General features: G+C 33.1%; 2 protein-coding genes across 4 annotated transcripts; one reads left to right on the forward strand and one right to left on the reverse strand.

Annotated features, from left to right (window-relative positions):
* Window positions 1–273: 273 nt before the first annotated feature.
* Window positions 274–4508, reverse strand: LOC108487004 (uncharacterized protein At3g49140-like). Of its 3 annotated transcripts, XM_017791197.2 has the most exons (12): window positions 4404–4508; window positions 4235–4291; window positions 3921–4011; window positions 3422–3641; window positions 3091–3193; window positions 2941–3008; window positions 2444–2620; window positions 2188–2313; window positions 1615–1953; window positions 1088–1240; window positions 709–804; window positions 274–546 (listed from the first exon to the last, which is right to left on the reverse strand). In XM_017791197.2, the coding sequence occupies exons 2-12, from the start codon at window positions 4287–4289 to the stop codon at window positions 448–450; spliced, it is 1527 nt and encodes a 508-aa protein (XP_017646686.1). In that variant the 5' UTR covers window positions 4290–4291; window positions 4404–4508; the 3' UTR covers window positions 274–447. The 3 variants fall into 3 exon arrangements, with proteins under 3 accessions (XP_017646686.1, XP_052878336.1, XP_052878337.1); XM_053022376.1 differs by having other exon boundaries at window positions 4235–4449; XM_053022377.1 differs by having other exon boundaries at window positions 696–804; window positions 4235–4449.
* Window positions 4509–6925: 2417 nt separating this feature from the next.
* Window positions 6926–9329, forward strand: LOC108487249 (pentatricopeptide repeat-containing protein At4g21190). The gene is made up of 6 exons (XM_017791544.2): window positions 6926–7079; window positions 7265–7349; window positions 7489–7587; window positions 7786–7929; window positions 8016–8228; window positions 8646–9329. The coding sequence occupies exons 2-6, from the start codon at window positions 7266–7268 to the stop codon at window positions 9042–9044; spliced, it is 939 nt and encodes a 312-aa protein (XP_017647033.1). The 5' UTR covers window positions 6926–7079; window position 7265; the 3' UTR covers window positions 9045–9329.
* The last annotated feature ends 3669 nt before the right edge of the window (window positions 9330–12998 follow it).

The raw sequence follows: 12998 nt of genomic DNA on the forward strand, positions 1-12998 counted from the left end.
CATTAACAAAATTAACGATCTTTAATTTTTTTATCCATTTTAAAATTATTTGACAACCAATACAAATCCAAAGACTAAAAGAAACAAATAATAATAATAATAATAATAATAATAATAATAATAATAATAATAAATGAATAGATAAAAGGATTTTTTTTAAATATTGGAGGCCAAATAAATTATGATGTGATTCTTAAATTTGAGTTTAGCTGTACATTTTTCTGTTTGATCATAAATTAAACCGTATTTCATCATGGAAATTGAAGAAAAGAATACACCAACAATCCTTATCTCCATAAACAAGATACATTTGATGGCAGGCAGCAAAGCTTTTTTACTTTTTTTTTTTTTTCTTTGAGCCTCTGCCATATACAAAAATCTTCGAGGGAGTGTAGAAGACATGATCCACAATTATGCGTTAAAGCGTCTATTCAACAACTTCAGCATTCATTTTGAAGAGCCAGTTATCTGTTTTTGTGGCCTTTGATGGCTCCTTGGGAACAACATGTCGTTAAGTTGTCTCTCAGCACTATACTCTGAAGTGGCCTGCAAAGGGCAATTCAATTCAAACAAAGGTGGCTAGGTTATTAGTTAGTGGGAATTTGATCCTACGAACTGCTGGCTTATTTGTACAGAAATGATGACCTTAAAGAAGAACAAACAAAAAAGGCAAGAATGTGTGTGCGCGTGCGCACCTGTATGACATACCCGGGCATTAAATGCGAATCGTAAGGTTTCAATTTGGGTTCCAGAGCAAATTCTCAGGACAAATCCAAGGGAATCCACACTGATAATAGCTACTTCCTATGATAGAGTGCAAAGAAGATGAATAATCATTTTTAAAATCAATAAATTAGCTAACCAAAAAGAAGTAATACTAAATATTAAGGCTAGACAGGTTTCTTATATATAACCATATATAAATTTAGCTTCCTAGATAATAGGGATTAAAGCAGCCACCCTTTTTTTTTAAAGAAAAAAAGTTTTAAGACCTATATGCTTCAGAACCTAAAAAGTTTTGCACAGCTTAAAGTAGACTTAGCAAAGTATAAACTTTTACACATCCGATGATTTTTTGACCTTTTACCTCGACTTGAATACCCTTGCATCTCCAACAGAGTGATTTGAGTGCTTGTGTGGTTTTTTCTCCACCAGCTTTCAGGCGAGATATAATTTTGGCAGCCGAGTGTGCAATAGCATCAGGTTGAGCCTGCTTGAAGTCTTCTAATTCAACATCTGTCTGGACATGCAGAAAAAATCAATTATTCTCCAGCAATCTCATACGGTGGGAGAACAGGAAAGAAAAAATAAAGTCAATATTACTCTAATAGCAATAGCAAAGACAGGTAATAGGTGGTAGTTGATGGAACAGCTACTATGCCTATAATCTGTATTGTGTCATAGAAAACCCTTCGACATTGCCAAAAAGGCAATAGGCCTATATCATCTTAACTAAAAATTTGTTGACAAAATGCCGGACTTAGTAGCACTCAAGTAATTCCATGACTGTAGCTAATACCTCACACACATAAAATAGATATCCACAAGATAATCAAATCAAATTTACATGAGAAAAGGAATGAAAATCAGGGAACGTGAAAGCCTCTTACAGACCTGATGTCCATGTGCTGTAATTAGCTGAATTTTAATCATCTCTAATTTGTAAAATGAAGACCCATTTGTTGAGATCTCATTTTTCCCTGATCTTTCAGATGATGTACTCTTTCTTGATAACTCTGTTTCATTTCCATAACCATTAATTATGCCAAGATCTTCTACTTTGTCTCCCACAACTTTCTCAGCCTGATTTGTGTCAGAACCATGAGACTGATTGGTAGACATGTGCTTCTGAATTTCAGAATGTTCTTCAGTGAGGGCAGGCCTTAGAAGGCCTTGGATAGCTAAACCGTCCGAAGGTTGTTCCATCCAGTCTACAGGATCATCTGAAGCTGCCTACAAAACATAAGTAAGAGAAAATCATTGTGAAAATGCCGTTGAAACAAACCATGCATAAAGATATCATCTTTGTAAATATGGACTCAACAAGGGGGTAAGGTGCTTAAACTCAAACTTAATACATATTAGTACATGCTATATAGCTATGAACTTGAATTTTACTTCATGTTCTCTTCTTAGCACTGCTTCCTCGCTAGTTTTATTTCAGTATCTGACATAGACTGTCATTACCTCAGTCAACTTTTTGGCAAAGTACATAGGATGGGATGAACGCATAGTATCCAATTTTGCCCAGTCCCCAAGAGTCCCATCAGAGTCATCTTGATCAGCTTCATCTTCAAGAGCAGCAACCCACTCCTACAAACAATAAATTAATATATTATATATATATATATAGCAAACAGGTTAATGAAAGTATCTCATATAAAACGCTAGGTTCATGCATCATATTCGAAAGGAAGCGGGAGAAAAAGGAAAAAGGTCAAACCTCATCATAATCATCATCATCATCATCATCATCATCATCATCATCATCATCCTCATCTTCATCTTCAATATCAATATCTTCATTGTCAATTTCCTCAATTCCAAAATCAACTTCTGATGGACCCGATAATTCGATTTCCTTCATGATTTCCGTAGTGTCAAATCCTATAATGACTTGCTGCATTATACAAACTAAATAAGCTTTAAGGAACACAGTAGCAAATAAGAGGACTCTTTGTAGACCTTTTCTCATATTCGATAGCAACTCAACTCAAATGAAGCCCATTTGCAGGATAGAATGATGCAGTCATTAAAATGTCAAATCAATAAATGCAAAGTGCAAAACATATTTCAAGAAATCTCACTTATGAAAGGGTTACATGGACAAACACGTCAAACTAGAAAGGTGAAAACTACATGCAAGATCTAAGCACCATCTTGAGACATGCATGCAGGTAACAGGTTAGCAAAATTTTCAGAAAGAAATGCGCTGCATACCACAAAGTTATTTTCTACAGTAAGACTTTGCAAAATATCTTCATCGCTTTTCACTTGCAAGTATACATCTGCAAGGCATCAGAGGAAAATTTCAATTTGCTTACTGAGGCAGCTAGGCTTAAATACTTCAGACCGGAACAGTCAACTTACTTCCATGCTCATCGGTTGCATAAGGCAAGTCTGGCCACATAATATTTTCATGAACTTCATCATTGATCATCCCTGTAAACATAACCGTTGCTTTACTATTCACCTGAAAATGGCATGCTACAGCCTACGTTAGCCAAACAAACAGATTGAGAAGCAGGAATTGAAGCATAAGAGTACATCTTCCAAGTGTTAACCAAACCAAATTGCAGAAAAGACATCTAAATTACTTTTCTTCAACAATAACAGAAAAGAATACCATGTTCAAACATATTCATTACATTAAAGCCATTCCTATGGATGTTGATTCAGTAATGAACAATAAATGCGATACCTCAATGATCGTCCTAGAGGTTTCTGCAGCTGTGAGTGTAGCATCATTGCTCTTTTTAGATGTAGCTTCACCAATATCCTCAAACGGATGGTAATGCGACCTTCCATTATGCTTTGCAGGATCGGATGCTGAGCCTAAATGCTCGGTAGTTGCCCGAATGTTATTCTTTACGAGGGTCCTTCTCGAAAGGGAAGCTCTATTTACTCTTCGAAATCCTTTCCTGCAAACAACTCTAGCCTTAACAATCATAACTACTACTCTTTATCTGCAGAACATATTACAAAAAGAAAAAAAAAAATCCCCCCAAAAAAAAGTTCCCCCTTTTAGGATTAGACTTGAACCAATTTATGATATTTTATTGATAATTCACCATTCCATATTTCTTTTCTTTTGGAGTCTAAAAATAAGCTAGTAAGATAAAATTTAAATTCAGAAGAGAAAAAGAAAAACCCCGAAAGATAACAACTAGCAAAAGGAAAATATGAATTGAACATAATACCAAGTTATGCCAAAGCTGCCATGCCGAAACAGCCGGCGGCAGGAGACGTGGCAACTAGTAACCTCACCGGAGCTGCACATAGGACGATAATCTACTCAAACAGTACATGCACAATATATACCAAAAAAAGGAAGTTAAGTCTCAATTTGGCAGCCGTGAAAATGCAAGAAAATTTTAAAATAAAAAACTAAACATATAGCCGATCGTTGCAGCACAGTGAAGTTGAACTGCATCTGTAATTCAGCTTTTTTTAGAAGTTGTTTATGATATTCGAAAATGTAAAAGAGAGAAGGAGAAGGATAGGGAGGAGCTACTGTGCAAGGCGGAGGAGGAGCAGAAATTGGTTGCGGCGGGAAATCGGACGGCCATAGCTGATTCAATCATCAACATCATTTAAAAAAAATTAAGGAAAAAAAAAAGACAGAAAATTAATTAGGCTGGTTTGGTGATGCATAAAGCGTCCATTCTCTTCGAAGAGCTAACCTGAGAAGATGAGGTATATGGGTAGAGTTCGTCTGCGGCGAATGAGATATTGTATTGCCTGCAACCGTACACGTTGTCGAATATAACTGGATGTAAATTCTAAATAATGTTATGCGGGAGGGGAAAAAAAAAGGTTAAAATATGCTATTAGTCCTTATATTTTGACATAATTATGATTGTTGTTGGTAATTTTATCAAAATTTATTAATTTAATATATTTAATTTTTTGTCAGTCATATACAACTTCATATGAGGATATTTACTCAAAATACTAAGTTAACAATTTTTTGGGAAAACTAAAGATAACTTAATAATAAGACTAGATTTTTAAATTAATTTTTTATAAAAATTAAATTTTTATTTTTAAATATAACAACTAAATTTTAAATTTTATTAGAGTAAAAATATTAACAATATATTTTGACAAAAAATAAATAAGCCTATTTATTTATTTAAGTTAAAATGTGTGTATGTCTAAACCTACTCATGGGCCGAGTCACCCAGTCCCAAAGCCCTGCTCGAAAAGTGGGAGGGTTTGGATAAAAAGATAAACTCGAAAATTGGACTTGGGAAAAAAAGAGACCCGTTTAGAAAATTGGTAGAGCCTCGAGTAAAGCTTTTTTGGCCCAAGCTTGACTCGACTATGCAAAAAAAAAATTGTTGTTTTTTACTGTTTCGTTTCTATTTTCTTGTTTTTTCACTTGTTTGTTATTATTTTACTATTATGTTGCTATTTTCTTGTTATTTTTGAATATTGTATAACTCAAGATTTACTTATTAAGTTGCACCTATCTTGATATTAGTTAAGTATAAATATTTTTTAATTTTTTTCAATTTGTTCGAAACATTTATTTTAATATTTTAATATTTTGATGTGTTATATATTTTTAAAAATTATATAAAATAATAATATAAAAAAATTAATACAGCCAAGTCAAACTCAAGTTTTAGCATTTTTATCCAAATCAAGCTTGGACAAAATTTTAGGCCCATTTTTGGGGTGAAGCCTAACCCGAGCTAAAGTTCCGGTTGGACCTAGCTTGAATCCAGCCTGGCCCATAAACACCTCTACCTATGCCCATGTATTTTTTAAAAATTAAGAATTTAGTCATTTTACTTTTCAGATTTCAATATTCAGGCGTAATTGTTTACACTTTTTTTTTGTTAAATTCATGTTAATTATAATATATTTTTTAAATTTAGGTTATTATAAAAAAAAATTTAACAGTATTAGTTAGGGGTGAGCAAAACTCGATTCGATTAAAAAAACAAAAAAAAATCAAATTTCGAGTTAAACAAATCGAGTTATTCGAATCAATTTGATTTTCTTTTTCGAATTTCGAATTCGAATCGAGTTAAGTTTTTGAATTCGAATAACTAGAATAATTCGAATAAACGAAATATCAAACTATAATATTTTACATTTTTACCCTAAACTCCCAAAACTTTTACTCCTTCCCATTTTCCCACCAAAACTTTTACTCCCCTCCCATCCCAACCCCCCATCTTCCCAAAATCCATTTCCCACTAAAATTTTACTCTTTCATTTACTTTTTCTCAAAATTTTACTCCCAAAAACCCTCAAAACTTTTTATTTTCCCCTAAAATTTTTACTCTCTCCCATTTACCCTCTAAAACTTTTACTCCCTTCTCATACCACCCCCGTTTACCCCAAACCCATCCCCCCTCCCCAATTTTTTTTAATGTTTTTTCTCCAAAATTTTACTACCCTATTTACTTTCCTCAAACTTTTATTTTCCAAAACTTTTATTTTCCTCCTAAACTTTTACTTCTCACCCTTTACTCTTAAATAAAAATCAAAATTATCTAAAAAGAAAATTCCTAAATATAAATAGTAATAATTTTATTTATATCTACTATTTATATTATTAAATTAAATTTCACATTTTATATTATTTATATTATTAAATTGTTTAGTATTCGTGTTAAAATTTTATATTAGTATCAATTTCACATTTTATCTTTAAAATAACTTTTATTAAAAATCACATTTTATATTTAATATATTTTTAATTCTAAAATACATAGTGACAAGAATATGAAGATAATTGAAATAACCAAGCAAACAAAAAATAACCCGTATATAAAAGATTAATAAATAAATTATAAGGTGATGAAAGTTAATAAAAAAATTGATTACGGTGGACAAATTTTATTACGGTAGGTGATAGTGGTTATAAGGACCCAAAATTATTTTTTAAAATTTAACTCAAACAAATATATTTGATTCGATTCGATTCGAATTCCATCTTACTTGACTCGATTCGAGAAAATTTCAAATCAAATTAGAATGATAAAATATGATTCGTCAACTTGATTAACTCGAAATTTTTTCATTCGATTCGACCAAATGCTCACCCCCTAGTATTAATAATGAGTTGAACTTGAATTTTGAAATATCAACAGCAACTAAATTCCTAGAAATATAAGGACAGGGACTAAGTTTCTAAATTTTGAAAAGTACAGGACTATAGACAGATTTTAACCATTTATTTATTCTTATTGTTTGGGCAATTAGGAAATAAGAAGAAACGGGAAAAAAGCCGAAACCAAGGGAAAAAAGGAAAGAAAAAATCTTCCATCTACAACGCTGAAGCAAACTCTCGAGACTCAACCTTGAAATTTGCTGTTTCTTAAACCCTCAAGAAATAACCGGTATTCCTCTTTCAGTTTCTGTCTCGTTTAAGCAATTGCGTTTGGTTGCTGAGAAAATGCTGGAATATATAAGTTTAAGCATTTCTTTTAAGATTTTCTTGAAGCAATAAAATTGTTTAGTGGATGGCAACCACAATTAATCAAAATTTCTTTCTTTTTTTCCTTTTGGTTTTGCATTATATCAGGATGCTTTGTTGTGGATATGCTCTGCCACTCGTTACTAAAAGATTGGAATCAGTGAAAATTAACCAGAGACCTAGGAATACCGTGGTACGCTTTCAATTGAAAATTTCGCATATATAGATATATTTGTCTCCTCCTAAACGCTAAAGAGAGAAGGGAATGCTGTATGAAATTTGAAATTCTAATGGTGTTTTTGGTGAATTAGTAAATCTGAAATGATTTTCAGGTATGCGCTGCTAAAGGTCCAAGACCTCGGTATCCTCGGGTATGGAAGTCAAGGAATAGAATTGGGACTGTGTCAAAATCAGCAAAACTTGTTACTTGTGTAAGTTCTTGTTTGCTTTACTATCTTAACTGTTATAAGTTAAATATTAGCAAAACAAATATCGTTAATGGTTGCTGATTCTGGAATGAGGGAGTTAAGCTGAGTGAGCTCGTTACGAAGTAATTATAGACACGGATTTGATTCTTTTTATAGCAATCTTGGGATAATAGTCATCTATTACCGGCCATCCTTATGTAGGTTAAGCAACTGTCAAATGTCAAGGAGGAAGTTTACGGGGCTCTCGACTCCTTTATTGCATGGGAACTAGAGTTCCCTCTAATTACAGTGAAGAAAGCATTGAAGATCCTACAGAACGAACAAGAATGGAAGAGAATAATTCAGGTAATCATTTCGCTTTAGTTTTACCCTTTCTTTTGACTTTCTACACTAAAAAGAGCTAAGTCTAGGAAAGTGCACTTGGTTTGCAGGTGATAAAGTGGATGTTAAGCAAAGGTCAAGGAAGAACAATGGGAACGTATTTCACCTTACTGAATGCCTTAGCGGAGGATGGGAGACTTGAAGAGGCTGAAGAGCTGTGGGTCAAACTATTTTCTGATAATTTGGAAAGCACCCCACGTATTTTCTTTGATAAAATGATTTCTATTTATTACCACAAGGACATGCATGAGAAGATGTTTGAGGTATGTTTTTTTTTTGCCATCTCATTCAAGACTCTTATGCAGTACCATAATTTGAATGGATAGTTGAGCATTTCTTCTATCTTTCTTTGATTTCTGTGACTAACCATAAACTGCATCTGATTAATCCCAAGTCTGATTTTATATTCCCTTAAAAATCCGTGTAGCACAGTTGAGATGGTTAGTGAATATGGTACGTAGCAGTGTCTTTCTTTTCCTCGTGTTTTTAATTTTTCTATCTGCCTAAAACAATAATCAGTTTGGTTTGAGGCTCGATTTGGTTAAGCAAAAGCATCAAACAATCAGAGCCTTTGTAATTTAAGTTTTTAACTATGATATGACCCTACGAGTAGTTTTGAGTAATGGATGCCCTGAACTTCTCTGAATCCTACTAATGTAGCTCGTGTGATACTTTTATAGGTATTTGCTGACATGGAAGAGGTTGGTGTCAAACCAAGTATATCAGTTGTTTCAATGGTTGGAAATGCCTTCCAAAAGTTGGGCATGTTGGACAAGTACGACAAATTAAAAAAGAAATATCCTCCACCAAAATGGGAATACCGGTACATCAAGGGAAAGCGTGTCAAAATTCAAGTAAAGCAGCTACAGGAATTTGATAAAAAGGCCAAAGGTGTCAGTGAGGACAAGGAAACTGAAGAGAATTCGAGTTTAGAGCATCAGGAAGCAGAAGCAAGTTTAAATAAAATTCCCAAAGGTGCCACTGAGGACAATGAAACTGAATGGATTATGAATTTGAAGCATGAAGAACCAGAAGCACAATCAAATACATTCACTGCTGAAGTTGATATAATTTCATGATTAATCAATAGTCTTATATCCAGCAAGCCTTGGCCGTGATACTGAAATACAATATATTCGATCTCAGGAGCATGTTAAGGAAGGCTGTATGACAAGAATGAAAAAGCTTTTCTCATGTCATGTTATTTTGTATCAACACTCTCCTTATTGTGCTAGGTTTCTTCTGGGCTTCATGTAAAACATAAATAGGCTGTAGGATAGTAAGAAATGTTTCTTCTCTCTCTCTTATGGACAACTGAAAAGAACTTGCAAAAGTTGATTGAATACATGATCCAAAGTTATTAAGTCCCTTGAATTGATTATTAGCTGAAATAGATTATAAGGTGCCATTTACTGAAATTTTTCATAACTTCTGATATCCGAGTTACTATACCTTCAGTCATATTTATTTCATATTCTTTAGCTTAGTTAATTTAGATTAGATTAGTCTTTAATTTTTTCTTATTTAATAATCAAGTACTTAGGAGTAAATTTAATATTAGTTTTTTATTGTGATTAGTTGTCTAGTTATTTTAATTGGGTCAATATTCCTCTTAATGGAACTGTTTTATTATAATTTATTACTTAACAATGATTTTGTGCACTGTACTTAGGAGTAAATATATTAAGATTAGTCGAGACATTACAATGTAACACTTGATTTGTTGTAACATGCTTGAAGAATCACTTGTCTCTTACCACACCAAGGTTGACTCTGAATACTAAGCACTTGAAAGATTCCAATAAATGGTACAAAACTCAGATCAACAACCTTTAATGGTCGTAAGAAACACAACCCATTACTATCAAGATCTTTCAATAAATTATTGTAAATTTAACCACAAAATATATTTTTAAAGTTCAGAATAAAAATTTTAATTCATTGAATTAAATTGCCTTTTGAATAAACAATTTTTTTTTTGGTAGTATCTGAATTTAGCGCAAGTTAAAAGTAATAATTAGCCCCCATTTTTTTCATTAAAAAAATGCCTCGAAAAATGAACTTAACAAAGTTCTAAAATTATCTATGAAACGAACTTTCTAAGTTTTCGAAGAAACAATCAATTCTAATGTAAGTATAAAGTTTTGGTATAATGTGGAATTTAACTCTAACTTTTATATATTTTGTTAATTTGACTTTTATTTTTTAAAATTAGATTGACTCCCAACCTTTTAAAAAAAAAATCATATTTGACCATCAACCTTTTAAATATAATTGAATTGTTATTTTTGTAATGGAAATATTGATTAAAACAATAAAATTTTAAACATGATAGCTTGCATAACAATCCAACATCTCCCTCAAACCCCAGTTCTGAAGTGGTGAATGTCATGACAACTAACACCACATCCTTGGAAGAACAAGTGACATCCATAACAAATACGATGGAGATTCTTACTGCAAGCCTCAAAGAAAAGGATGACTAGATGACCTTAATGATGAAAAGGATTGTTGACATTACTCGAAAGAAGCCAGCCAATGAAGAAGTTCAACATAAGAATCTACTAGAAGAGGTTGGTGAACAATCCAATGTGCAAGTTGTCAAATATCCTCAACCAAAAATTAATGAAGTTGCCACTCCCGATCAACTTAAGGAGCTCATTAAAGAAGATATCAAAGATCAAGTTGATTACATAATTCAACCTTCACACACTTATGCCAAGCCATACTCCTACACGATTGATCACCTCAAAATGCCAACAAGTTATCAACCTTTCAAATTCCAACAATTTGATGGCAAATGGAATCCACGCCAACATGTTGCTCTTTTTGTGGAGACTTGCAATAATGCCAGAATGGATGGTGATCTCATGGTGAAGCAATTTGTCCAATCGTTAAAATGAAATGCTTTCGATTGGTACACTAACCTTGATCCAGGAACAATTGATAGCTAAGAACAACTTGAATGTGAATTTCTCAACAAATTCTATAACACTCGTCGCATTGTTAGCATGATTGGGCTCACTGGTGCATAGCAATTGAAAGATGAACCAATCATTGACTACATCCACTGCTAGAGGAATCTGAGTCTCAATTGTAAAGAAAAATTGTCAGAATCTTTAGCCCTCGATATGTGCATCCAAGGAATAAACTAGGGATTGCACTACATTCTTTAAGGCATCAAACCAAAGACCTTTGAAGAGTTAGCCACTCAAGCTCATGATATGGAGTTGAGAATGATAGTTGCTAGACATCTAAAGCCTCGAGTCCAAGAGCCAAAAAAAGGAGCCCACTCAACCTACTGCTTAGGCACCTACACAAACTACTGCAGAAGAGCCCGAAAAGATAACATCCCTAAACGCTGAAAATGAGGAAGAAGGAGAAAATGATGATACTGCCACCATTGCTACCACCAAAGGGAAAGACCCTGTTCCACCTTCATCAGCAGCTCCCGTATCTGCATAGGACCGTGACATTGATCATCTGATCAATGAACTCGTAGAAACAGACAAGGAGGGGGAAGAATTGACCCTCAAAAAGATGAAGTGGTGGTACAAAGTCAGTGTCCGAATATCCACTTGGCAAGCAGAATGAAGTATTTACATGCTAGTCCAAGCCAGCTAAGTTTTTTTTCTTTCTTTCATGCATTTTGCATTTCATTTCTTTTTTTGTGCCATTTGTTGTAAAATTTTCTCTTTTGGTTGTTCTATTATATATCTGATCATGCATTGAGGATAATGCATCCCCTAGGTTTAGGGGTGTATTGTGCATTTAGGTTGCACGTTATATTTAGTATGTATGATCGTTTTAGTATAGTCATTTTAGTTTAGTTGAATCTGCTTTGCCACGACAATGTAACTATTACGTACTGTTTTCCTATGAGGAGTACAATTTGTACTTATGATGTTCGATGATGAGCTGAGATTCTTCAATACACTTAGAACATGTAACAGTGGATTGGGTGAATTTAGCTTTGGATTGGTTGCTTGAAAATTAATTTCTAAAAATGAGATGTCCTATACTCAGGTTTTTTTTTTCGAGTTGTATTGAGTATCTTCTAATGAATTTAGGGATTCTTGAAGCCAAAATTCACTCATTTTGCCTTGACATTATTAAATAAAGGACATTAGACACTCTAATGCTTAGAATTGCCAAGTAAGTCAGCACCACGTTGTTTGCTCCATTGTGTTGTTGACTAAAAAGGTGAGTTTATGTAAGAGTGTGTAATAGAAAGTAAATAAATTAGGCGCAATCCACTGTAGTAATGGCCTAAGTAGCTAAGAAGGTAATTTTTTGCTCAATCCATCTTCTAAGTCAAAAGCCTTAGCTTCAAGAGTGATTTCTGTTTAAATTGTGACATGATTGAGTACCAGGTAATTCGATGTATGCTCCATTGTGATTATCAAGGCAAAGAATTTTGTAACATGTTAAATCCCTTATTATACAACATTATATAAAAAAAATACAAGACAAAAAAAAACACAAATGTAAATGGTTTGTACAAGTATGATTAGAGCAAGAGTGACTTGAGTTTAGGCAACAAATCAACTGAGTAAGCTAGGGAATATTTGCTATGATCAGAACATAAATGGAACTTAAACAATCAAACCTTTGTTAAATCAAACCATTGAAACTCAAACTATTTTTTTAAAAGAAAAGATGGCTGAGAATTGATGTATATATTGGTCTTCGAATAAATTGATAGTACAAGATGGATGCATGCACTAGCAATACTATTGTATACATGCATTAATGCATATTTTGCTTGAGGACAAGTAATAACTCAAGTTTGGGGTGTGATAACTCTTGAAAAGAGTTATATTTCTTCCTTTATGCCTAGCTAATTGCTTGTACTTTGGTACATTTAGTGGCATTTTAGGACATTTTATTAGTATTTCTATCATTTGCATTAAGAGCTTAGGTTGTGTTTGCTTGTACTTTGGTACATTTAATGGCATGTTAGACACTTTTATTCCTTTAGGATGTATAGAAAGAAATAAATGAGTGATTGTTTGTCAGAGCAAAAGGTTGGA

The sequence above is a fragment of the Gossypium arboreum genome, chromosome 11 (assembly GCF_025698485.1).
Source record: "Gossypium arboreum isolate Shixiya-1 chromosome 11, ASM2569848v2, whole genome shotgun sequence".
Lineage (NCBI taxonomy): Eukaryota > Viridiplantae > Streptophyta > Magnoliopsida > Malvales > Malvaceae > Gossypium > Gossypium arboreum.